General features: G+C 38.3%; 1 protein-coding gene across 3 annotated transcripts in view; it reads left to right on the top strand.

The window, feature by feature from the left end:
* Nucleotides 1–18,418, top strand: part of PALS2 (protein associated with LIN7 2, MAGUK p55 family member) — a 47,845-nt gene extending 29,427 nt beyond the window's left edge. For 2 of the 3 annotated variants that reach the window (XM_045587197.1, XM_036453686.2), the window contains 10 exons: nt 2,233–2,382; nt 3,218–3,445; nt 4,398–4,439; nt 5,719–5,850; nt 7,693–7,792; nt 8,127–8,195; nt 9,703–9,864; nt 14,799–15,001; nt 16,441–16,569; nt 17,973–18,418. In XM_045587197.1, the coding sequence (XP_045443153.1) occupies nt 2,233–2,382; nt 3,218–3,445; nt 4,398–4,439; nt 5,719–5,850; nt 7,693–7,792; nt 8,127–8,195; nt 9,703–9,864; nt 14,799–15,001; nt 16,441–16,569; nt 17,973–18,149 (1,392 nt within the window). In that variant the 3' untranslated portion in view covers nt 18,150–18,418. The remainder of the gene's footprint in view (nt 1–2,232; nt 2,383–3,217; nt 3,446–4,397; nt 4,440–5,718; nt 5,851–7,692; nt 7,793–8,126; nt 8,196–9,702; nt 9,865–14,798; nt 15,002–16,440; nt 16,570–17,972) is intronic. The other variant, XM_045587198.1, reaches the window with a different exon arrangement.
* The last annotated feature ends 4,904 nt before the right edge of the window (nt 18,419–23,322 follow it).

Raw genomic sequence — 23,322 nt, forward strand, 5'->3', positions numbered from 1 at the left:
CAGGGAGAGGTCTGATTATGGAGCTAGATTGTTAAGTACTGAGGCGAGAAGTTGTGGTGGCAGTATAAAATGAGGATTTTCCAGTGTTAAGACACAAAATCAACAGGACTTGGCGACTGGTTACATGTGACAGTTGCAGAAAAGAGCTGTGGGAAGTTGATTAAGGGTGGAATTTATGACAGTTGGCATCACTAAGATTAGGAATCCTCTAGGAGAAACGACATGTGAATGTTGAGGCCACGTTAGGTCTGTGATACCTCCAGAGCATCTGGGTAGTGCTTTTAGGCAAGCTATCTATATTTTAAGTAAATACATAAAACTTAATCAGTATACATTTATATAAAACTAGAAAATAGCAAGCAAAAATACAAAAATTAAGGCATTCTTATGACCCAAATTACTGTATTATCTTAGTGCATATTCCTCCATTTTTTTCCTGTGCATAAATGTACTTTCTTTTCTTTACAAATTGAGATCATTTTTCACAGGGTATTGTGTAATTCACCCTTTTTTTCGATCATTGATTGCCACTTTTCCATGTGAGTGGACCTCTGTCTCAGGTGCACATGCTGTATTCAGGTGTCTTTATTTGATGCCAAATACTCTTTACAGCTGGTTCGCACACGCAGGCTCCCAGCCTTGGTCCCTGTGCAGCCTCTGGTTGGACCATCTCTCTCCCTTGATTATGATATTGACCTTTTGAAGAGGTCAGGTTACTATCCGGCAGCATGTCCAACTTTCTGGATGTATCTGGTTGCTTCCTTTCTGTGTTGTTTAGTTATCCTTCCTATTTCCTGTAAACAGAAGTTCTATCTAAAAGGTCGGTATTCAAGTTAATTATTTGGAATTCAAGTTCATTTTAAATGATATGATGCAACATGAATTAAATTGTATCAGAAATGTGTAGTGCCTGGTTGGCCCACTACTGTTGATGCCGAGTTTGGTCCCTGATTAAGGGCAATGACAGCCTAACCCTTCCTTTGAAAGCTTTTCCACTAGAGGTAATCTAGTACGTTATTATTCTAGCATTATACAAATGCTGTTTCCTTTCAACCATTTACCTACATTAATAATTCTTGCCTGAATCAATATTTTCATTAGAGGTTGCACATGACATTTTTCAGATTCTCTCACTCTGCATATGTTAGCTAGTGTTCTTATATAGAAAAGGTTTTTCCTCATCGAGTGGGTCATTGAGTTACTCTGTAATGCATTTCCCACTGAAATGTCAGTGAAACGCTTGATCCTTTCCTTTACCAATTTTCAAAGTAAAGAATTATTTAAAATAGCATTTGTCTGTATTAATGAAGAGTGTTTTCAGTCTTCGGTTTTTTAAATAGCACTGTGGAGTTATGGATTTTTCATTAATTCAATATGTTTCAGTCCTCTACAATGCTTACTCTTTTATTTTCAAATTATCATAATTGTGTTATGTTGTAGGCAGATTTTTAGTCTATCAATCTAAAGTAATGAAAGATCTGGAAGAAAGGAATAAAATTGGGAATTAACAATATATAAATAGTAGGAATGAATATTTCCTTAGAGGCGAGAACAGTAAAAACAAAGACCAGGTTAGAGATTTGAGTGACTGCAGCATTTATAGGAATAGCTCCCTTACACGATTTGTGCCCTTTTCCTTCTTTATTTAATTTTTTATTTTTAGGTATATTTGCACCTTGACTAAAGAAGGAAGAAAGCACCCACCCAAGCACCAGCAGGTCCCCGCTCCATTCTCAGTCAGGGCACCTGCCTCGGGGTGTGCCTGGTTCCCCACGAGGGAGAGGAGGCAGCCTTTTCCTGTTTGAAAATGCTCTTTAGTCTCTTACACATATTTTTGTGAAATAGCCAGAAATTATCTATAAAACCTATATGTTAATTATCTATATTCTGAAACAGTTGACATTTGCTTCATTCTTCATATTTTTTATAAAAATACATGTTTTTATTGATTTCAGAGAGAGAAGGGGAAAGAGGTAGAAACATCAATGATGAGAGAATCATTGATCAGCTGCCTCCTGCACACCGTGTCCCTTCTAGGGATTAAGCTCACAGCCTGGGCGTGTGCTCTGATGGGGATTGAACAGTGAGCTCCTGGCTCACGGCTCTGTGCGCAGCGCACTGAGGCATGCCAGCCGGGCTCTGCTTTGCATTTTGATTTACTTGTTTTTGAACGTGCGTTTTAACATCTCGGAAAAAAATTTTACCTTCGATTTATGTTTTGAATCCTTACAGTCACTCTTGGAAGCCCATGATATAGTGGCATCAAAGTGTTATGATTCACCTCCATCGAGCCCGGAAATGAATAATTCTGTGAATAATCAGTTGTTACCAGTAGATGCCATCCGTATTCTTGGTATTCACAAAAGGGCTGGGGAGCCATTGGTGAGTCGATAAATTAAACTCTCATTTTCTTCACTTTCAGAACTCGTATCATTATGAAAACTTAAATTGTATTTGTTTTACGTGGTTTTTGGACTCTGTCTAAAATAGGGGTGTCGAACTCAATCAGAGAAGGGGCCAAAATCTAAAATCCAGCCTAAATCTCGGGCCGAATGGTTTACTGAACAGTCATAAACTGTCATTGTGATGGAAACGCAGCGGAGTGCAGTGATGACAGCGCGGTGCGGGCCACATTGCAAGGCCTGGCGGGACGGATTTGGCCCGCGGGCCTTGTGTTTGACACATGTGGTCTAAAATATACTCCTGATGCTGTTTCAACTTGATTTAGCATACAAAATTAAACCAAGAAAAAAATTAAACTGAAATAGAAGCCAGAAGTTTGCCAGTGGGTAGCAAATATTTCAGGAAATAAGTACTTTATTTTTTCCCTATGCCATTTGAAGAACTCAGCTCAGGTTGCTTGCTGATGAAGTACCAAAACATGGAAGAAAGTTGTTATTAAAAAGTGAAGAAATGGTAGGGAGAGTTCTCTACGTTTACAATTTCCTACTTAACATTGTTATTTTTGGATCCTGACTTATAAAAACAGTGAAATGGGGGGAAAGAAAAGCCAGGAACAAGGCATATCTGTCTTTTCTTGTCCCTCTGAGGTAACCTCTATCCTGTGGAATGGAGGACTTACCATGGAAGTCCTTTTTTGAGGGTGGTGTGTATTATCACAATTGCACATGATTTAAGGAATATATATATTCATGAGTATTTAAAATTTATTTTTGAGTCTAAAATCAATGACAGTTCCGTTCCTTATTTCCTTTAGGGTGTAACCTTCAGGGTTGAAAATAATGACCTGGTAATCGCCCGAATCCTTCATGGAGGCATGATAGATCGACAAGGGCTGCTCCATGTGGGGGACATCATCAAAGAAGTCAATGGCCACGAGGTTGGAAACAATCCAAAGGAATTACAAGAATTACTGAAAAATATTAGTGGAAGTGTCACCCTAAAAATTTTACCAAGCTATAGAGATACCGTTATTCCTCAACAGGTTAGTAATAAGATTCCTGGTAATCTCTAGATTACCTTTATCTTTAATCACACTGTTGGATATAACTAGCCACAGTTGCTACTCTTTTGCTGAAGAAAAGAGGAGGCCAAGTATCCTATTTAATTGTTCTGAAATGCCTTATTTTGTGAATTTTTGAATTTTTAAACTCCTGTGTTTAAAAGCCATTGTACTTCCTTTTCTTTCTTGCATTTTCTTTAGATTGTTAGTCATTCAGAATATGGGGTTGAAATATTTTAGGTTGTGTTTAGCAACTTTTTAATAACGAGTGAATAGTTAACATCCATAGCCTCTTAGTGAAACCCTTTAAAATGCACTTAATAAAATGTCGTTATACCTGACAAATATCTAATGGCTTTAAGGTCATTACAAAATGTTTAGATCAAAGATTGGGTTCATTAATTTTTTCAGACAAATTTTCAAAGTTCAAAACCAGTTTAATATATTCCAAAATTAATTTGATAAATTAATAAAGATTATTTCTTCTAGGAATTATTTACACTTGAAAAGTATCGTTTTTGTTCCACAAATAATGACGTTTTCTGAACAATTTGATGGGAGTAGGGGAATGAATGTTTGAAATTTGGACTTCCTCGAAAAGTATAAGCTTTATGGTTACAAAACATATTCTGTCCACAGATAAGAATAATACACAGGCACGATTATTCATTCAGTGCAGCTTTCTTGAGAAGTAAGGCGTATCCCAGTATTTTTACAACTTTGCACACTCATCTTTTCCTGTGCCTCATCTCAAACCCCTCTATCTTTTTGCTGCTTTGATTTGTAATGTTCAGATATGGACAGTTCTTTCGGTCAGTAGTTGCTTGACTAAAGGAACGAAGTAATAAAATGGGCCAGTGTTTGTTTATATTTTGTTGATTCATTGTCCCTGTAAAGCCCGGCTTTATTTATGCAATGAACAATGTGTTTTTAGAGTGGCATCAATATGGAGAGGCATCCAGCCCGCGTCCGGCAGGTATGATGTTGTTCCAGGGCATCCTCTGCCACCCCATTTCTCTGTCCTCTCAGACAGCTAAGTCTGCCTTGATTAAACGTAATCATTTGGATTTTCTCCGTTGCCAAATCATTGAGCTGCATGCTGTTGTCAAGTTAGCCAGTTGTCATGTTTTAGGCAAGCTTAATATTACTTGATGTTTGCATTTTAGATATTTCTAAAAATTGTATATCATAAAACATTATTGGCTTACTGATTTTTTTAAGCATTAATATTTAGCCTTTCCAAAGTTATTGAAAATGTTCAGAATGCTTTCTTTGAAAATCATCTAATCGTAAATAACTAAAATTTTATCAAATTTTCCAATATGCATCCACAATATTGCATTTTACTACACTAATAATAAAATGTATCTGCTTGTGTTATTTGAATATCTTGTGTGGTTATATTTATAGAAATATGATAAGTAGAAAAATAACATTTTGACTAATTATGTGTTTTCCTGCTTGTTAAAGTTTACCTGATTAATGCTAAGTAAGTTCTTTAGAAGATAAAATTTGAATCTCTATAAATATGCATGAAAAAAATTGTTTTAAGAAAGTAATCTGTCTGAACTTGCCATCAAATACTGAAAATGCTTAGCTTAATTAGAATTCAAATTAAAGTGACTAAGCAAAATATTCTAGATACTGGAGATCATAACTAACTGGTAATTGACATACTTATATTGATAAAAACAGATTCAAAAGAAATTTGTATAATTAAATGAGTTTAAAATAGCTTCCAGCCTTTTTCAATACTTACTTTATTTAATTCAATAGTGATAATTTAAATCAGAGCAAGATGATTCCAGAAAAATATTTTCCACACTAGTTTTAGCCAGTATACTGGTAAGTCTATGTGGTTACTTTTTAAAGGTTACTAAATATATTTTGACTTCAACATGAACTTTCCTTATTTAATTTTGGTTTCAGAGCCCTTTTAAAAAGTCAGTCCTGATATATCTGAAATATATGCTTTAAATAAACTGCATATACTATTTAGGATGTTAATGTGGTGCTGATGTTTATTTCATATTTTCTTTTCAGATACCAAATTATTGATGTTCTAATAATTTAATTTTTACTTGAGAAAGACAAGTTCCATAGTTGAAGTATTAAATACATTATCAATTGCAATAAAATCAACGTGGTTTGAAAAAGATTTAAAAAATCCCGTGATAAATGGTGCATCTATAGTACTTTTAATTGTTTCCATTTCATTTCCTTGTTCTAACAGTACTTTTAACTGTGTGTTTTAGGTATTTGTGAAATGTCATTTTGATTACAATCCATACAACGATAGCCTGATACCTTGCAAAGAGGCAGGATTGAAGTTTTCGAAAGGAGAAATTCTTCAGATTGTAAACAGAGAAGATCCAAATTGGTGGCAGGTGAGTGTGCCGCCCAGAAGTCCTCACCTGCTTTTTTATTTTCATCCTTAATGTGGCCAATGTCTGCATATTCAGGAAAGAGATATTAGCATTCGTTCCAGTGCTTTTACCTGCATGAACAACTCTGGCTGCAGGGCTGCTAATTTTGTGGACAGAAGACCAAATTGAGTGGGAATTTGTGAGTGGCTGTTAATAAACGCAGAATTAGCTAACCTGTGGAGCCACTGCTGGTTTCGGGATTAGACCTGCTGGTGCTTCCCCTGGCGGATTGCAGTAAGATACAGAATTAGGCAGGAACAACACATTTGGGGGCCTCCCTTTTCAGTGTTTTTGTTTTTACTAAGAAGTCTTTTATTGTGGCTGTAGTAGTCTTTCTCTTGTCTCCCTTCCCTCTGAATACTTTCATGGGAGTATAAATAATACATAATTTTTAAGCTCTGAAATCTATTTGCCCACCTCTTCTCATTTATTGAGAAATGAAGGCGTGCTTTATTGTCAGTGTTGTTTTTGATCGAGGTTTGAATTCTGTGTATATGGAAAGAATGTGTGTTAGTGCTGTATTTTACCCCTTCTGTTTTTCAAAGCTGTGTAATGATGATCTTCTTCCTTCCCTTAACACAGCTTTCAGAATAATAAGGCTGTTTTTGTCATTGTTTACGTTGGCCAACACCACAGTGTTCAGAACTGGAGAAAACTAGCAAATCGGAAAGTCTAACCTCCCTTAAACTGTAAGAGTCTTGTTGAAAAACAAGCTGTGAGAAAAATGGACCAGGACCTAGCTCCAAACTAAATCAGACTGAGATATCAGAAACTCACATTAGCTCTAATAAGTTATATTGGCTTCTGAGGGGAATGAATTACAAGAATGAGAACAATCTCACTGGTGTGTCCTTATATTTAAGACGTCAATCTGTACAACTGCACTGTGCAACAGGTTAGAAAACTAAGAAATGAGTAAATTAAGTTCATGATTTTGAGTAGTTTCCACTGAGTTTCTTACATTGCTCACCTGAAAAATCTGCCTTCTGTGGCTGTTTCCTTTATTGAACTTTCCCAATATTGTCTTTTTCCCCACTTTTTGAATGCCACCTCTCATCTAATCCTTTTCACCATTATCTCAGTTTCTTCCTGCATTTTGTGGTCTGTTCCTTTAATTCTATTTTTCCCCCCAGGATTTTAATTGCTAAAAAATGTACCAGATTTTCTTTTTTTAATGCTTGTTTGTTAGAATAAAGTGACTAACTTTGTGGGATAAGCCACTAGTAGCCAGTTCTCCAGCCACTATGTTAAACTAGCGCTTCTTTGGATTTTACTTTGAAAGTTGGTTCTTGACGGTAGGTGAAGTTTTACTCTTTTAAACTTACTGTTTCTCAGGATACTCAGATTGCTGATAGCGAGTTAAATGCTCCCCTCTGTTCTCCCGATGCTGTCTGCCTCTTTGATTTGGCCTCAGGAAATACCAGCGTGGTAGGATTAAGGCTGATAGTAATATCTTACTGAAGGATGCTAGATAAAATGTCCTGTAAGCACATAGACTAGCATTTATTCCTTTCTATTTGACTAGCTTACTGTTATAAATAAAAAGTTTTAATAATTTAAAGAGCCTGTGTACTTCTTTATTTTGGTCCCAAATTGTTCTTACAGGTGGTGGGTGGGTTGACTAGGTGCCACTTGATTCCTCAGAGCTAAAGTGTTTAAATGACTTGACAAAGTGTTTAAATCTCAAGATCAGTTTTAAGAGCAAATATGGTATTTTTTTACTGACTACTGCTTGTTCTGCTTTTTAGAATACCGTCTCAAGTTTTGGTCACTGAGATATGCAATTCATTAATTTGATTCTAGGCTAGCCATGTAAAAGAGGGAGGAAGCGCTGGGCTCATTCCAAGCCAGTTCCTGGAAGAGAAGAGAAAGGCATTTGTTAGAAGAGACTGGGACAATTCAGGTGATGAGCTCCGCGTAATAAGTAACAAGTGGTCCTCTGTGGACACCTTCTTTGCCTCTTTCATTGGAATTAGCAAGTGAATTTATTTCCTGTATGTCTAGAATTAACCCCTCCCATCTGCTTTGTTGTGTCGCTCTCAAAAGTAGACTTTTTGATCCCTTTCTGCCACCTGCTGGTATGGTACCAGAATTCAGTGGCTCGCCTGCCCCATTCTGCTTTGTAGGATGCAACACTGGGAAGATTACTGGGAAGATCCCCCCCTGTCGAATCCACAGGGCAGTGGTATCCTATTTTGACACTCTGTTCAAGTTGTATTTGTCTTTTCATCATTCAGGACCTTTCTGTGGAACCCTAAGCAGCAAAAAAAAGAAAAAGATGATGTATCTCACCACCAGAAACGCAGGTGTGTTTGCAGGACTTTTTGAAAAGTCCATGTGAAATAGCTTTACATTGTTAATCGGTGTGGCAGAGTCTACATATACAATATAATTCAGATTAGTACCCAGTTCAAGCAGGTGAACACATGGTACAATTTAATATGCAGACATTATTAAATCCTTATGTTATATGTGCTCATACTATGACCAAGGTGCTTATTTTGTTAAGTATAGTTTATAACAGTGAATTGCTTAGGATGCTTATATTAATAAAGGAGCAACATTATCATTGGAACTATTTGTTCAGAGAATTTTGGTAATTTATGTGTCATTTCTAAAGAGCAAAATGCCTTTATGAAGGTATGAAAGAGTTATGATTAGAGGCAACTATATTCAGGCATAACATTGTCCATGGCTCTTTTGGGAAAATATTACTGACCAGATGAATCTTAGTTGGATCCAGAAGGACTCTTTCTTCACTCTCTCAGACGGAAGGAAAGATAAACGTGACAGCTACCGGAGTCACTCCTGTCAGTCCAAAGGCTGACAGGAGTGCGTGCAGCTCTGGAGGCGCGCTCGGAGGACTGTCAGTTTAAAACACTCTCTGGACTTCAGAGCCACCTCTCCACTGGCAATGAAGTAAACAGCATACTCTGAGGGAAATAACAGAATAGTAAGTTAGAATATAATACTGAGAAAATAGGCTCTCCCTCCACGTTGGTTAAGCTGCTGTGGGGAAACTATGCAAATAGTTGCTGTTAACATAACCTAAGAAGTATTACTATAGATGGAGAGTGATAGCCATAATGATGGCAGTGGAATATTTCATTCTCAGTTTAGCCTTCCTATTCATGAAATATGTGTTCTTAAGCCTTTCTTATAAAATGGGAAATTTGTAATTTTTACCATTGACTATGAATATAATTTTGGAATGTGTTTCCACTGAAAATAATTTGGATCCTATATTTTATTTTATACATATTTTCAGAATCTTAATATTTAAATGTCAGTATGTTGTCTATATGCATTTATTAATCGAACTTATTTGCAGTCACCAAGATAGTACTTATTCATTTATATCACTGGAAGGGCACACTCGTTCTATAAGGACGTATTGAAGCCACCACGCTAGGTATACTGCTGTCCTCCATATCTGATACACAACTTTTAGCTGAATAAATTACATAAAACTATTTGTCACAAGATTATTGATATTAAAGGTATTATTTCTACTCACGAATTGGTAAGAAGGTTTTATGGGTAGAATATCTAATAAGGATAAAGCACGGGCATTTTTCTAGCTTGGCTGGACAAATTTTTAAGAAACAAATGGATGGCAGCAGATGTTTAAATCAAAATGTAAAATAGTTTCTTATACTTTATTAAATTAATAGAAACAAATCTGTGCCGAGTACAATTTAAGTGATATTTCACTATCTTGCCTAATAAGTCATTACTGGACAGAACAGCAGAAGTTTCTCATCCACATGAAAGACAATTGAATGCGGTGTTTTCCACGTCGTTTACCTGCAGAATTTGACCGTCATGAAATCCAGATCTACGAGGAGGTGGCCAGAATGCCTCCCTTCCAGAGAAGGACGTTAGTGTTAATAGGAGCTCAAGGTGTGGGGCGAAGAAGCTTGAAAAACAGGTTCATAGTATTGAACCCCACTAGATTTGGAACCACGGTGCCATGTAAGTTGTGTGTTTTCTTCTCTGTTTAGTTGGCAAGAAAATGTAGTGAGGGCACATAATGGTGACCTTTAGTCTCAAATAGGTTTTTATTATGTCAGTGAAAACAAGCGAGGAGAAGATATGGGCAGCTGCTTCCCGTCAGCCTGCCGCCCGGTGACAGTCACTGCTCCAAACTCTGTAGATCAGAAATGCTCAACACAAGTAGTGAGAGTTGTGGCCAAAGCAGCACTAACTTCGTTGTTTCTTTTACTTCCGACGTCTATGTGGAAAGTTGTATTTTTCACCCATTTTGGTGTAAAGAAAAGGGAGAAACCTGCTGGGTCCTCAGTCACCTCCCTGGCAATCCCTTTGTTAATTTGTGTGAGCCTGCAAGGTCATATCCTGGTTTGGGATAGCACAACAAGAGGGATTCGTCTGTTTTTGTTTTTGTTCATCAGTTTATGTTGTTCATTATGTTCCATAAATGAGTGAGATTATGTGATATTTATCTTCCTTTGACTGGCAAAACAGATCCAGAGACAGAGAAGCATTGATCAGATTGTCAAATTTCAGAGGGAAGGTAGGGGAAGCTGGGGCTAAGGGGAAGAGATCAACCAAAGGACTTGTATGTATGCATATAAGCCTAACCAATGGACACAGACATCAGGGGGGTGAGGGCATGATTGGAGGGGGAGGAGGGACAGTGGAAGATAAGGACACATATCTAATACCTTAATCAGTCCTATATAATAAAGAATAATATGCAAATTGACTGTCACACTCTCACAAGATGGCTGCCTATGACCAAGCTGGCAGGGGGGTTAGTGAGGGACGACCAAATGACTGAACAAGCAGGCTGTGGGGCGACCAGGCCAGCAGGAGAGGACAATGGGGGTGACCAGGCTGTTAGGGGGTGGGGTAGTTAGGGGTGACCAGATCAGTAGAGGGGACAGTTAGAGGCAACCAGGCCATAGGGCAAGGAGCAGTTGGGGGTGATTAGGTGGCAGAGGGGGTAGTAAGGGAGTGACTAGGCCAGCAGGGGAAGGAGCAGTTGGGGCAACCAGGCCAGCGGGGTTTGGGAGGGTCAGTTGGGGGAGACCAGGCAGGTGAACAATTAGGAGCCAGCAGTCCAGGATTGTGAGAGGGATGTCCGGGCCTAAACTGGCAGTCAGACATCCCCCAAAAGGTCCCGGATTGGAGAGGGTGCAGGCTGGGCTCGGGGACCACCTCCCCCCTCGAATTTCATGCACCAGAGCTCTAGCAAAGAAATAAAAAGGGGGGATTCATCTTCCAGGGCAAGTAGCATTACTTAAGGTCACAGAGGTTGATAGAGAAAATAAGACGATGCTGATGAGAAGTATAACTATTAAGTGAACCAAGTACTCATGATTTTTGCATTCTTTCCTTATTTGCATATTTACATGGAAAGTTCAGTAGTATTGTCAGACCATAGCCTGACGCCACTCCATCTCTTTACGATGAGTCCCCAGTTTGTTCTGAGGACTAATTCTCAGTGAGCGATCTTAGTGCTGCAGTTCTCAGGGGCCGGTTGGAGGAATAACCTTACCGTTGCCCTGACGTGCTATCTGTAATCCCTTCAGGGGAAGGCTTTCCATTGTGAGCACACGAATGACACAGCTCAGACAAATCCTGGTTCAGAAGTTATTAAAGCCTCACAGTGGTCAAAGAATTGTAAAGTATTTTATTTTTAGCAAGTTAATACATGTCCAGTATTTTAATCAAGTAGTACTTAACTAATGGAAAATATAACCCCCTATTTTCCTCTACCCCCACCTGGGGCCTACTTACTAGAAACAGTTGCTTTTCTTCCTTTTGCTATTTCTTCATTGTCTTCATTCTGCTAGTTCTTGCCTTGTCCCATGGGGGCCTCATCTGTTGACTTCCTGACTGTCCCCCAGTTTAGAGGTGACTCTAGTTGCCGTTAACCCCGCTTTATTTTCTCCTCCCTCTTCCCCCACCAAGCAATCACTAGGCGTCTGTTTTCTTCTCTTTACCTCGGTTAATGTGTATAGTTTGTTTTAAAGCAAAGGCTCACTTACCTATGAAGTCATGACTTTGGCTTGGAGACCTCTGTCTCACACCTCAGTCCTTTTACTCTTGTGAGCACCATGGGCTGTGTCTTGGTTGCCCCGTTGTTGCCATGGTGATGTCATTCCTTTTGCTGCTGTTTTGGCTAGAAGCTGTTGTTCCTGGGCCCCATTCTTCTTTCTTGGTTTATTGCCTTGTTTTGCTGGGCACATCCTCTCGTAACTTCACAAGAAATGGTATATGGGATGTCATTTGTGTATATCTGTATTTGAAAATGTATATTATCTGCCCTATATTTGATTGATTACTTAGCAGAGAGTAGAAATTCTAGATGGTAAAACTCAAAAGATGTAGTTCTTGAATCCAGTTCTGTTAAGAAGTTTATTGTCAGACCTAGCCGGTTTTGTTCAGTGGGTAGAACATCAGCCTGCAGACCGAAAGGTCCCTGATTTGATTCCAGTCAAGGGCACATACCTTGGTTGCAGGCTCCTCCCCGGTCCAGGCCCTGGTTGGGACATGTGTAGGAGGCAACCAATTGATGTGTTCCTCTCACATCAGTGTTTCTCTCTGTCTTTTCCACTCTTCTACTCTCCCTAAAAAAAAAAAAATATATATATATATATATATATATATATATATATATATATATATATATATCTCTCTCTCTCTCTCTCTCTCTTCAGGTGAGGATTAACAACAACAAAAAAAGAAAATTCACTATCATTCAAATTCTTATTTGGGCCCTAGCTGTTTTGGCTCTGTGGATAGAGCATCAGCTTGAGGACTGAAGGGTCCTTGGTTCAATTCCAGTCAAGGGCACATTCCCGGTTGTGGGCTCGATCCCCAGTAGGGGGCATACAGGAGGCAGCTGATCAGTGATTCTCTGTCATCATTGATATTTCTGTCACTCCCTCTCCCTCTCCTTTCCTCTCTGAAATCAATTTATTTATATATATATATATATATATATATATATATATATACACACACACACACACACACACACACACACATATATATATATATATATATATATATATATATATATATTCAGGGTCTTTTGTGTTACATTTTGTTGTTTTTCAGTATTTTGAATTTAATATGATGTGCCTTTCTGTGCATATTTTGTAACTCATGGTGCTGATTAGTGGGCTTTCTGCCACGATAAAATTTGCCTCGCTGGACATTTCACAGAAATGTAATTATGCAGTGTGTGATGTTTTATGATGGCTTCTTTATTTACCAAAGTTCTCAAGGTTCATCTATGTTTCAGCTGGAGTCAGCATTGAGCTGCTTTTTATTGCTGAGTGCTATTCCATTTTATGGCTCCGCCACATTCTGTTTATCTGTTCATCACTTGATAGACATTTGGATTGCTCTGTTTCTTAGCTGTAATGAATAATGCTGCTGTTAACATTTGTATACAGGTATTTCTGTGGACGTGTATGTTTTCTTTTTCTCAGAAATGGAATTGGAAGGTCCCATAGTGACTCTGTGACTACATTTTGAGACTGCCACATTGTTTTCCACAGTGGCCATATTCTTTTACACTCTCAGCAATGTGTGAAGGTCCCCATTAAAAAAAAATATATATCTATATCTATATCTATATCTATATCTAATCTATATATATATATATCTATATATATATATATATATATTTGTTGATTTATTGAGTTTGAAGTTCATTTTGTTCTTATAAAAGTTTTATTGATGTGTCATGTTTATTACAAATGGTTTAAATACCATCAACTTTTGATTTGGATTACTTTCTAATTTTAAGTGTATGTGTTTAATGGTTTCTTCAGATATTCTGCATGTGTATTTGATTAGAAGTTGAAAACTTTTTTACATCTGATCCAGCCAAGCTCAGATTAAGGCTAAATTTGAAAGAATCTCTCTTTTGTGTGTGCCCCCCCCCCCCTTCCTCCTTCCAAGCTAGTCTTCACAGGCTGGCAGAGGGCACCACCTAACTCTGCCTCTGCAGCAGTGTGAGAGGTGATAACAGTCCATCCCAGCGGGGCCCACGTTGAGGGGAGTTGTATGTCTCTGAAAGTACTTAGAGCTCTACAGTGTCAGACCAAAGGATCCTCTAAATTCCCACTTGGTTTCTTTGTTCTCATTCTCTGAGCAAGAATACACATATCAGATCAAAATAGAGAACGTTACTAGACCTTAATAACTTTGAGGTGTGGCTAGTTCCACCACTAAAGATCAAAATATAATAATTAGGAGAATAAGTAGGCAGGAAGCTGAAATAAAGGTATAGAGGCAAAATAAAGGATAATTAGTGGGTAAAAGTACACTTTAGAAAATCGATAATACCAACTAAGAATAGGAGATCTGCTCAGTGGCTTGGCACTCAGTTAGGAAATGTTAAGTGACAGGAGAGGACATATTGATATTCCTGAGGAAAGTAGGGAGTAAGTGCAGGTCAGCTGGAAAAGGTATTCACTTGCAACATACCTCACACTTACAAGGATTCACCATAATTAAGAATTTAAATGCAGGACTCTGTTTCCAGGTAACTGTATTTTGAGTTTCAAACTGACCTTATCAAGCACATTTTTTTTACCATAAATACAAATTGTATATTGGGAACTACCTTTTAAAGCATTCCTATAAATCAGGGATCAGCAAACTATTTTGCTCAAGGGCCACATGGTTTTAGGTTTTGCAGGTCATCTAGTCAGTCCTGCAACTCCTCCACCAGTATAAAACAAGTGAAACATAGGTAAGAAGGATGAGAGTGGCTATAGTCCAATAAAACTTTATCTGCAAAAATAGGAAGCAGGCCAGATTTGGCTGTAGGCACTAAATGGAAGTATCTTAAGCTACCTTGTTCATTTTAGTTTTCTAAAATCCTGCATTCTCTTTGTGTAAATTCTCGACATAATTTTATTTAGTTACCTCAAGGAAACCAAGGGAAGATGAAAAAGATGGCCAGGCATATAAGTTCGTGTCACGGTCTGAGATGGAAGCAGATATTAAAGCTGGAAAATATTTGGAACATGGGGAATATGAAGGAAATCTCTATGGAACCAAGATTGACTCTATTCTTGAAGTTGTCCAAACTGGACGAACTTGCATTTTGGATGTCAACCCACAAGTAAGCTGCGTGGATTCCAAAGCTGATTGTAAATTTTATTTCCCGTGGAGTTTTTGTTCATTTTGATTTGAGATTGTGAAGGTAGCTCTTTCGCTCCATTACCTGCTGGTGATGGAGAACCTTGTTATGCATCCACTAGTTAAATAAATCTCTGACCAAGTTGCCAAGCACTAGACACATGGCAGAAGGTCAGTATTTGTTTAGTACTTGTTCAAGTAATACATGAATGCATGCATTAGAACATGCGAAATTTAACCTTTCAACCAGGCTGCAGAATAGTCATGGGGATCTAAAGGACAGCCTAGGAAATGTAGTAATATTGTAATAACTATGCATGGTGCCAGTTTGGTGCTGGAAATATCAGGGGGACACTTTATACAGTATATGATTGTCTAACCACTGTGCTGTTCGCCTGAAACTAACGTAAAATAATACTGAATTTAAACTGTAGTTGAATGTTTTAAATTAAAGATAAAAAGGGGGAAAATAAAGATAAAAAGGAAAAAATTTGCAGTCATGCTCCTTCCCACTTAAAATACACACACACACACACACACACACACACACACACACACACATTCATTTCATTCTCATTCCATTCCGTGTCTCTCACCGACCCCTTCCCACTCTTCTGCTTTCATCCTAATCTCACTTCCCTACTCAGAGGTAAATATTATTGAGTTCGGTGTGTATCTTCCTGTCTTTTTAGTATGCCTTAAGTAAAAAATGACGTGTGTGTATTATATATACAAGGTGTCCCAAAAAATGTATACTTTGAATAATTATAAAATCAGTGTTCATTAAAATAATTTCATTTTAATAGCTATCAGTTGTTAAAGCGTGTATACACTTTTGGGGACACTATATATTATATATGTACACACATCTATATACATGTATATATATAATTTCTATTTTTGTTGAGACTTTTATATAAATGAAAAATTCTATACAAATTCTTCAGTTCTTTTTATTAAATAATGTTTCTTGAAGACCTTTTCATGTTGATTACTGTAGAGCTTTTTTTAATCTTTGTAACTGCTGCATAGTATTTTTTAATATAGACATATCTTAACTTATGTAACCACTCTCCAGCTAGTAGACACTTAAATTATTTCTAGCTTTTTCAGTATTAGCAGAATCCCACCATTAACATAAAAACGTTTACAGCAGTCTTGCTGGCTTTTGGGTACTTCATTAATGTAACGCTTTCCTTTGTTCGGGAAGCTCAAAGGGTAGAGAGGTCAGAACACAATTAATGGATCACTGTTTTCGGGAAGTACTGTGTGGAGTCAAAGGGTGGAAGTGGGGCAAATGTTAAATTATGTTCTTAATCCTTCGGAAGAGGCAGGTAGACTTCGGTTACTCAGTGAAAAGAAAAGGGAAATGATACAGATTCCCATCCTGTGTAAGTGGTGTGTGGCTCTTGTCCCGCATAGGCCCTGAAGGTGCTGAGGACGTCGGAGTTCATGCCCTACGTGGTCTTCATTGCCGCCCCGGAGCTGGAGACGCTGCGCGCCATGCACAAAGCCGTGGTGGATGCTGGCATTGCCACCAAGCTTCTGACGGTGAGCACTTCTCCGTAGGTTAACAGTGCTCCTTCCTCCTACGATTCGTCCTTTTCCTACTGTCACGCTGGTGGTTCCCGATTTATATATAGGTAACTCGCCTCGGAGCTCTGACTCGCATACTTGGCTGTCTCACAGGCATCTTAAACTCACCATGTACAAAGTAGAACATTTGCTTTCCCTCCCCCATCCCCCAACCCCCAAAAAACCATGTTCTCTCCAGCCCTACTCCCCAACTCTGTGTCTTCTAAACACACCTGCTTAGCTCATGCTAGAGACCCAAGAGCATCTCCATTCAGTCATTTTCCTCACTTTTCACATCTACCCGTCAGCTAATCCTAATGATTTTGTCTCACCAGCCGAGGTAAATAGAGTGGATCATTCCCATACCTTTGCCACCATCACAATCCAGGGATGTCTCCACTGCGTCTGGGTCCTTCATGACCTATTCCGTGTTCATCTCACCTTACTGCTCCCCTCACCCCTTGACTGTCTGGGCCTCCTGGTGTCTTACACATCCAGTCATTTCCCGCTTGGATTTGGCATTGCTGTTTTCTCTGCAATAAATTCTTTCTCTGAAAGAATGCTCTTTCTCCCATTTGTGGTTCTCAGTTTAAAAGTGATGTACTCGGTGTCTTTGTAAGTAGATCCCTGAAAATGTGTTGTTCCTGATTATTTTCTTTTATAGAACTTACTACAACTCACAAGTTCTTGTCTTTATTTGCCTTTCATCTGTCTCCTTCACTCTAGGGTAGGAACCCCCTCTGTCCTATTTATTCATTGTTCTATCCATAAATAATGAAACACAGTAGTCACTTTAATAGAAACTCAATAAGTATTTGAAGAGCATGTAGAATTGTGAAATTTCAAAACACTTGTAAAAGCTTTTCTTAGTCGTGCAGAACCCATTATTTATTCCCCCACATTATTTTAAAACGACTAGAAATATTCTAGGATATATAAATAATACTAGCAAAAAAATAATAATGTGAAGTTAGTCTTCAAAATACACTTGTAAGATTCTCTTTCTTGGAATTAGGCAGAAAATTTAGCTTTGAGCTTAACAGTCACTAGAAATAGGGTTCCATAATCTAGAGTCCATTAGATTTCATCCTAAAATGATTGCCAGCAGTTTTTTAAATTAGGAATCTTATCCTAATGTCAATGAAACAGAAGATACAGGGTACTCACAGGCACAAACATGAACGCGTTTGGGAAGATGGGAACAGGAACAGGTAGCAATGTCTTTTTAACCCTCTATGGATTAGATTTTGAGAATTAATATCAGAATCACAATGAAAAATTATCCAAGCTACTAATTTCTTACCTTCATTCTGAGCTGCTATTTAAACAAGTAAATATACATTATAATAAAAACATTTCCTTTTAAAACTCTTCAACAGGACTCTGACTTGAAGAAAACAGTGGATGAAAGTGCGCGAATTCAGAGAGCATACAACCACTACTTTGATTTGATCATCGTCAACGACAATCTAGACAAAGCCTTCGAGAAACTACAGACTGCCATAGAGAACCTGAGGATGGAGCCACAGTGGGTCCCCATCAGCTGGGTGTACTGATGAGTCAATAAGGTTCACAATTAAAACACAGCTCTTAGAAAGCGACTACAGCAAATAACCCGCTGCCGAGAAGCGCGTGCACCGAGGAGAGGCCTGCTCCGGCCGGGCGTTCTGCCGCAGACTGACATGCCTGTACACTCTTCCCAATTTTTATAGACACAGCGGTTGGGAAGGTGTACTGATATATAACTTATCTTAATTTTTCTAACTTTTTATGGACAATCTATTCATATCACATAAAGAAATGCGTTGAAGCATTTTGTATATGTTCTGATTTAGTGCCCTTGCCTTTTCCATCACAAGAAGTTCCAACTCATTCATTCGAACTTTGGTCTCACATTTTCACTGTGATAATGAATACTTGAAATAGTTTTGTAAAGTTGCCATTTAGCTCAGTATTTAACAAGTGAGGGGGAAGTCACTTTAGAAAATAATCGTTATTGGCCTTCTTTCCTAATATAATTTCTTAAAGAAGCTGACCCTGAATGTCAGTGCCATAGCAAGTCTACCGCCATCCAAATCTGATATCAGAATTTGCTCCATGCTACATAGCTTTGTCATTTCAGAGATCTGTGGCTGTCGGTTCTGATTTATGCAGATATATTGGGTTTTTCCCCCTTCATTTCTATCTTTAGTGAAAAAGCAAAGAGCAATACCTAGCACTCACGTTTGTCGCAAAGACTGGCTGATGTTAAGTTACCGTGTACACAGCAAGCAGGCTGGGTGGGCTCAGAGAGTGCCTCCTGTGAAACAGCAGAATGACACTTGCCATTTATTTTTTTCTCACAGGTAAAACTGTAATGGACAAAACAAACTTCTTATACAGGTTTTTATTAGGATATGGTCAGCAGCTGTATCATGCCTCTGCATGTTTCTGTGACGCGTGAAGATGCTCTGAGGTGGCGGTGTGGTGGGGCTTTGAACAGCCATGTGCTTTCTGAGGAGGATGTGATCACGAAGGTCATTTGTTCGCTTTGCTGTGTAGAGGACCCAGACCACTGAATGAGTTTTAAAATATGGAAATAATGGTCAGCTGTTTTACCTATGTATAACATATACATTATATAATATATACATTGTATATAATATAATACATTGTATATATAATATAATATAAAAAATGTTTTACATTTCTGTAAGGAAATGCATTTTTATTTAATGATTGGGGGAAGGGAGACCAGTTTTCGAGATGCACTAATATATACAAATTTCCAAATCAACCTCAGTTACTAATACCTTCTGTTAGGATTCTTGGATGGTATGAATTCTTCCTGAAAAGTATTCAGAGACGCTGCTCATCATCAAACTAAGTCACCAGTATTCTGTATTGCTGTGAGCTTTTCACCCAGAAGTCCTCACACCTGAAGGATTAGGGACTGAACCGGTGGTGGCGGCGGTGGTGGTGGTGGTGGTGGTGGGGGGGGGGGTGCGTTGTCTGGTGGCAGGCACCGGGCACCTGGCTGCTGCAGGCTTTCCGTCACCAGGGCTGTCCCGTCGAGTGCCTGCTTCGGGGCTGGAGGGGTAATGCAGGCAGTGAGTGGTACACACACTGTTGTAAACCTTTTCACAATAAAACAGAACTCGCAAGTTGCTGTATTTTAAGAGTGGAAATCCATAGATATTTTTAAATTCCAGGATTTCATATCCAGAACACAACTCCATGTTCTTTGTCCTAGGATAGGAAATGGGTGGCAAAGGTACCGCATTCACTTAATAACTTGGATGACTTTTAAGCCGCCTATATTTATGTCACATTACTGGCTTCTCCAAGCACATGAGTCCCAGCCCAGTGGTGAGGTGAGGTCCTGTGGCTCTGTTCCCACACGCTGTAAATTCCGAGAGGAATTTCCTTTCCACGTTCTCCATGTGCCTTCGTCTGTGAACAGCTTTGGGTCCTTGTAGCAGCACAGACAGCTTATCCACAATTATTTCAACCATCTTGGCAAAATAGAGATGATTTTTACATCGTATGTATTTTTAGCTTTATCATATGGGATAAAGTGCATATTATTTAGAAAGTAGTCTATATGTAAAGAAATTATTTCTATTGTCAACAGTACTCATCAGAAAGTATTTAGATAATATACACTAGTTCCCTACTAATATGAAGTAAGCAACACAATGTAGTTCATTTCGATCTAGAAGCCAGAGTTGAAGAGAATACATGTAGAAAAGTTCATGTATCAGAAAAGCCACTGAACCTGAGTCTGCAGGAACCACGGCGATCTCGGGGCAAGCAGTCCCGGCCGCCCCAGCATTCTCCCGCAGCAGCGAGGGGGGCTAAGTGATTAGCTTTGCTGATGTTGAACAATTGCCAATAGTTACAGTGCGCACACACACACATGTGTATGCTTTTGGGAAACATGCTGTGCCTGTTTGGACATTAATGGCCTGAGGATTCCTTGTGGGCAGGCGAGTATCCACATTCAGGGCATGACTTTTTTTAATATATTTATTTTATTGATATTTTACAGAGAAGAGAAAGAGCTAGAAACGTCGATGAGAGAGAAACATTGATCAGCTGCCTCATGCACACCCTCTACCGGGGATATTCCCGCAACCAATGTACATGCCCTGGACTGGAATCGAATCTGGGACCTTTCAGTCCGCAGACCGACGCTCTACCACTGAGCCAAACTGGTTTCGGCAGGGCATGACTATTATATACAAGTAGCTATACATATGTCTTTCACTTTCAAATGTAAAAGTATCCAGAGTTGATGTCTCTGGTTAAGTAAAGTTTAACCCTAACTACTGGGATATATGTGATGTTCTGTAAGTGGGATTTTACCTTGATTACAGCCATGCCTTGATTGTGCATTGTCGATTTCCTTTTGGTGCTTGGGTAATATCAAGTATCCAGTACATCAGGGCTTGATTTACTCTTGCCAATTCTAACTATACAATTGCTGAGCATAGCTTACTAAAATCGTCTTCATAAATCCAATATGACTACAGCAAAAGTAGCTTGAATCTAAATTCTATAATTTAGCAAAATTTACTTATAATTGCTGATAAGGACACGTTTTCCTTAAAAGAGCAAATTGATAATTAATACAAATTTAGAAAATACAAACTAGCAATAAAATACAATAATGTGGCATTATAGATTATGGCCAGATACTAGTTGTTTTGGCCATAATATCCTAATAACAATAACGGTGAACTTTTTTATTTTTATGTGTAGTAAGTGTCATAATCATGATTGGGGTTGATTTTCAAGATGGATAGCCATGGAGTTAGGTACAATTATTTTGAATTGGTAAACGTTTAGCATAAAAGTTTGAAAATTGATCAAAATAATGACCTATTTAACATTGCACTTTTACAAATTCTGAAAAAATATTCAATTTTTCCAGAAATCACAGGCTAGAGAGCCAATAATTTTTTAATAATGAACCTTTATTCTAAATACGAAAAAGGCAATCCTGAAATTTTGTGTATATAAATAGCAGGTCATTTTTTAAACGTTTGAGTCACTATATATATATATGTGTGTGTGTGTGTGTGTGTGTATGTGTATGTGTGTATATATATATATATACACACACACACACACACAGTATGTGTAAATTATGTAAAATTCTTCCAAAATACATGAATAATAAAACTAAATATATTCACCCATGTAATTATAACCAATATTCTTAAATTTTTGATTACTTCCAAATTCTCATGCATTCAGGAACTTTTTTCACTTTGTTTGAAAGGGTTTACCTTAAGTCAGGTACTAATCTCCTTTTTGAAAAATAAATGAAGTATTAAGCCCATAAAGTTAGCATTGAACTTAATTTCTGTAAGGAAAAAGAGTGCTAGACGGAAACCTCTTGGGAAACTCTTATTTAGACCTTCTAATGAATCTGTTACCTGGCACAGGCTTAGCGATTATGGTACCTGCCCCCCTCTTTTTCCAAAGGATGTGCTGTGAGAATTCATGTAATAACATTTATAATGTATTTTGAGTTCTTAGGACAGATTCACTATTTTAATGATAAGATTATTGTGTATAGTACAAATGAAAATTATTCACAAATTTAAGAATGAACTCCATTGACTAATAATTCAGCATCATATTCATTTTTATGTAAATAGACATTGTATAGCTGAGGAAGATAAGTTATGTAATTTTTTAAGGTAAGATTATTTTTTAAATAATTTTTGTTAGCTTCAAGTTTTATTCGTTTTTAAAATATTTCCCATAATCTATCATGTTACTTTCTGTGCTCCTGGAATGGTTTAGTGCACAGAATAAAAAGTTAGTTTTTAATCGCCAAAAAAAAAAAAATGAAGGAAGTGATGATATCACGTTCTAAGGTAAGAATTTAAAAGCATAATTTTCACTTCTGCAGTATACGGCACTACCTTCTTTAGATAAAAATGACAGATCCCAATTCTGACTCCTGGCCTTTAGTAACATTTTTGTGTCCCTTTACTTTTAATACTCCATCGTTAAATAAGGCTAACTTACTATTGAAGTATTTGTCTTCAGCTTACATTACAGAACGTAATCTGTAGCTCTGATGTGGTAACTGCTAAACCATGAAGTCTACCTGGTCTGTTTGTTACATGTATGCCCTAGCATTGAGGTTCCTGACCTTTTCCTCCTGTTCAAGTGGCCTCTTCTGGAGCTAACAGACCTGTGCACACCGTCCTGGACTCGCCTCCAGCTTTAAAACCGCTCTGAGCCGGAGGAGGGTCTGTCCCACTCTCAGTGGCCCTGGGCAGGAGGTCCGTGTTAGTTTAGAATCCCTTTCCAGGTTGAAACGCTTAGCAAGTCCTCACTGCCGCCCAGACCGCTCACAGATCAATTAAGCAAGCAGCCCAGTGCTCTCACGTCACAAGCCACACTGATCTCTGCCCCATAAAGTGGCTCTACCCTGTGCTTAACGCCACAGCCCATGCTGTCTAACTGATGGTACTGAGTCTGAAGGGGGTCTGTTTCTCAGGTCATGGGTGACCGAATGCATTTCAGGGACCTCTCTGAGACCTCACGGCCACTGGCTGGCTGGCGGGGCAGTGTTAGGATGGTAACTGATCCCACACACAAAGGCCGTCTGTCAGAAGCGAAGATTCTCTTGCTCTCTCACTTTTTTTTCTTTCTTTTTTTTTTTTTTTTTTACTATAATCTTCAGCACAAACGAAATGACACATCTACAGTGAACGTAAATGGTGC

Source organism: Pipistrellus kuhlii, unplaced genomic scaffold (assembly GCF_014108245.1).
Source record: "Pipistrellus kuhlii isolate mPipKuh1 unplaced genomic scaffold, mPipKuh1.p scaffold_m20_p_26, whole genome shotgun sequence".
NCBI lineage: Eukaryota > Metazoa > Chordata > Mammalia > Chiroptera > Vespertilionidae > Pipistrellus > Pipistrellus kuhlii.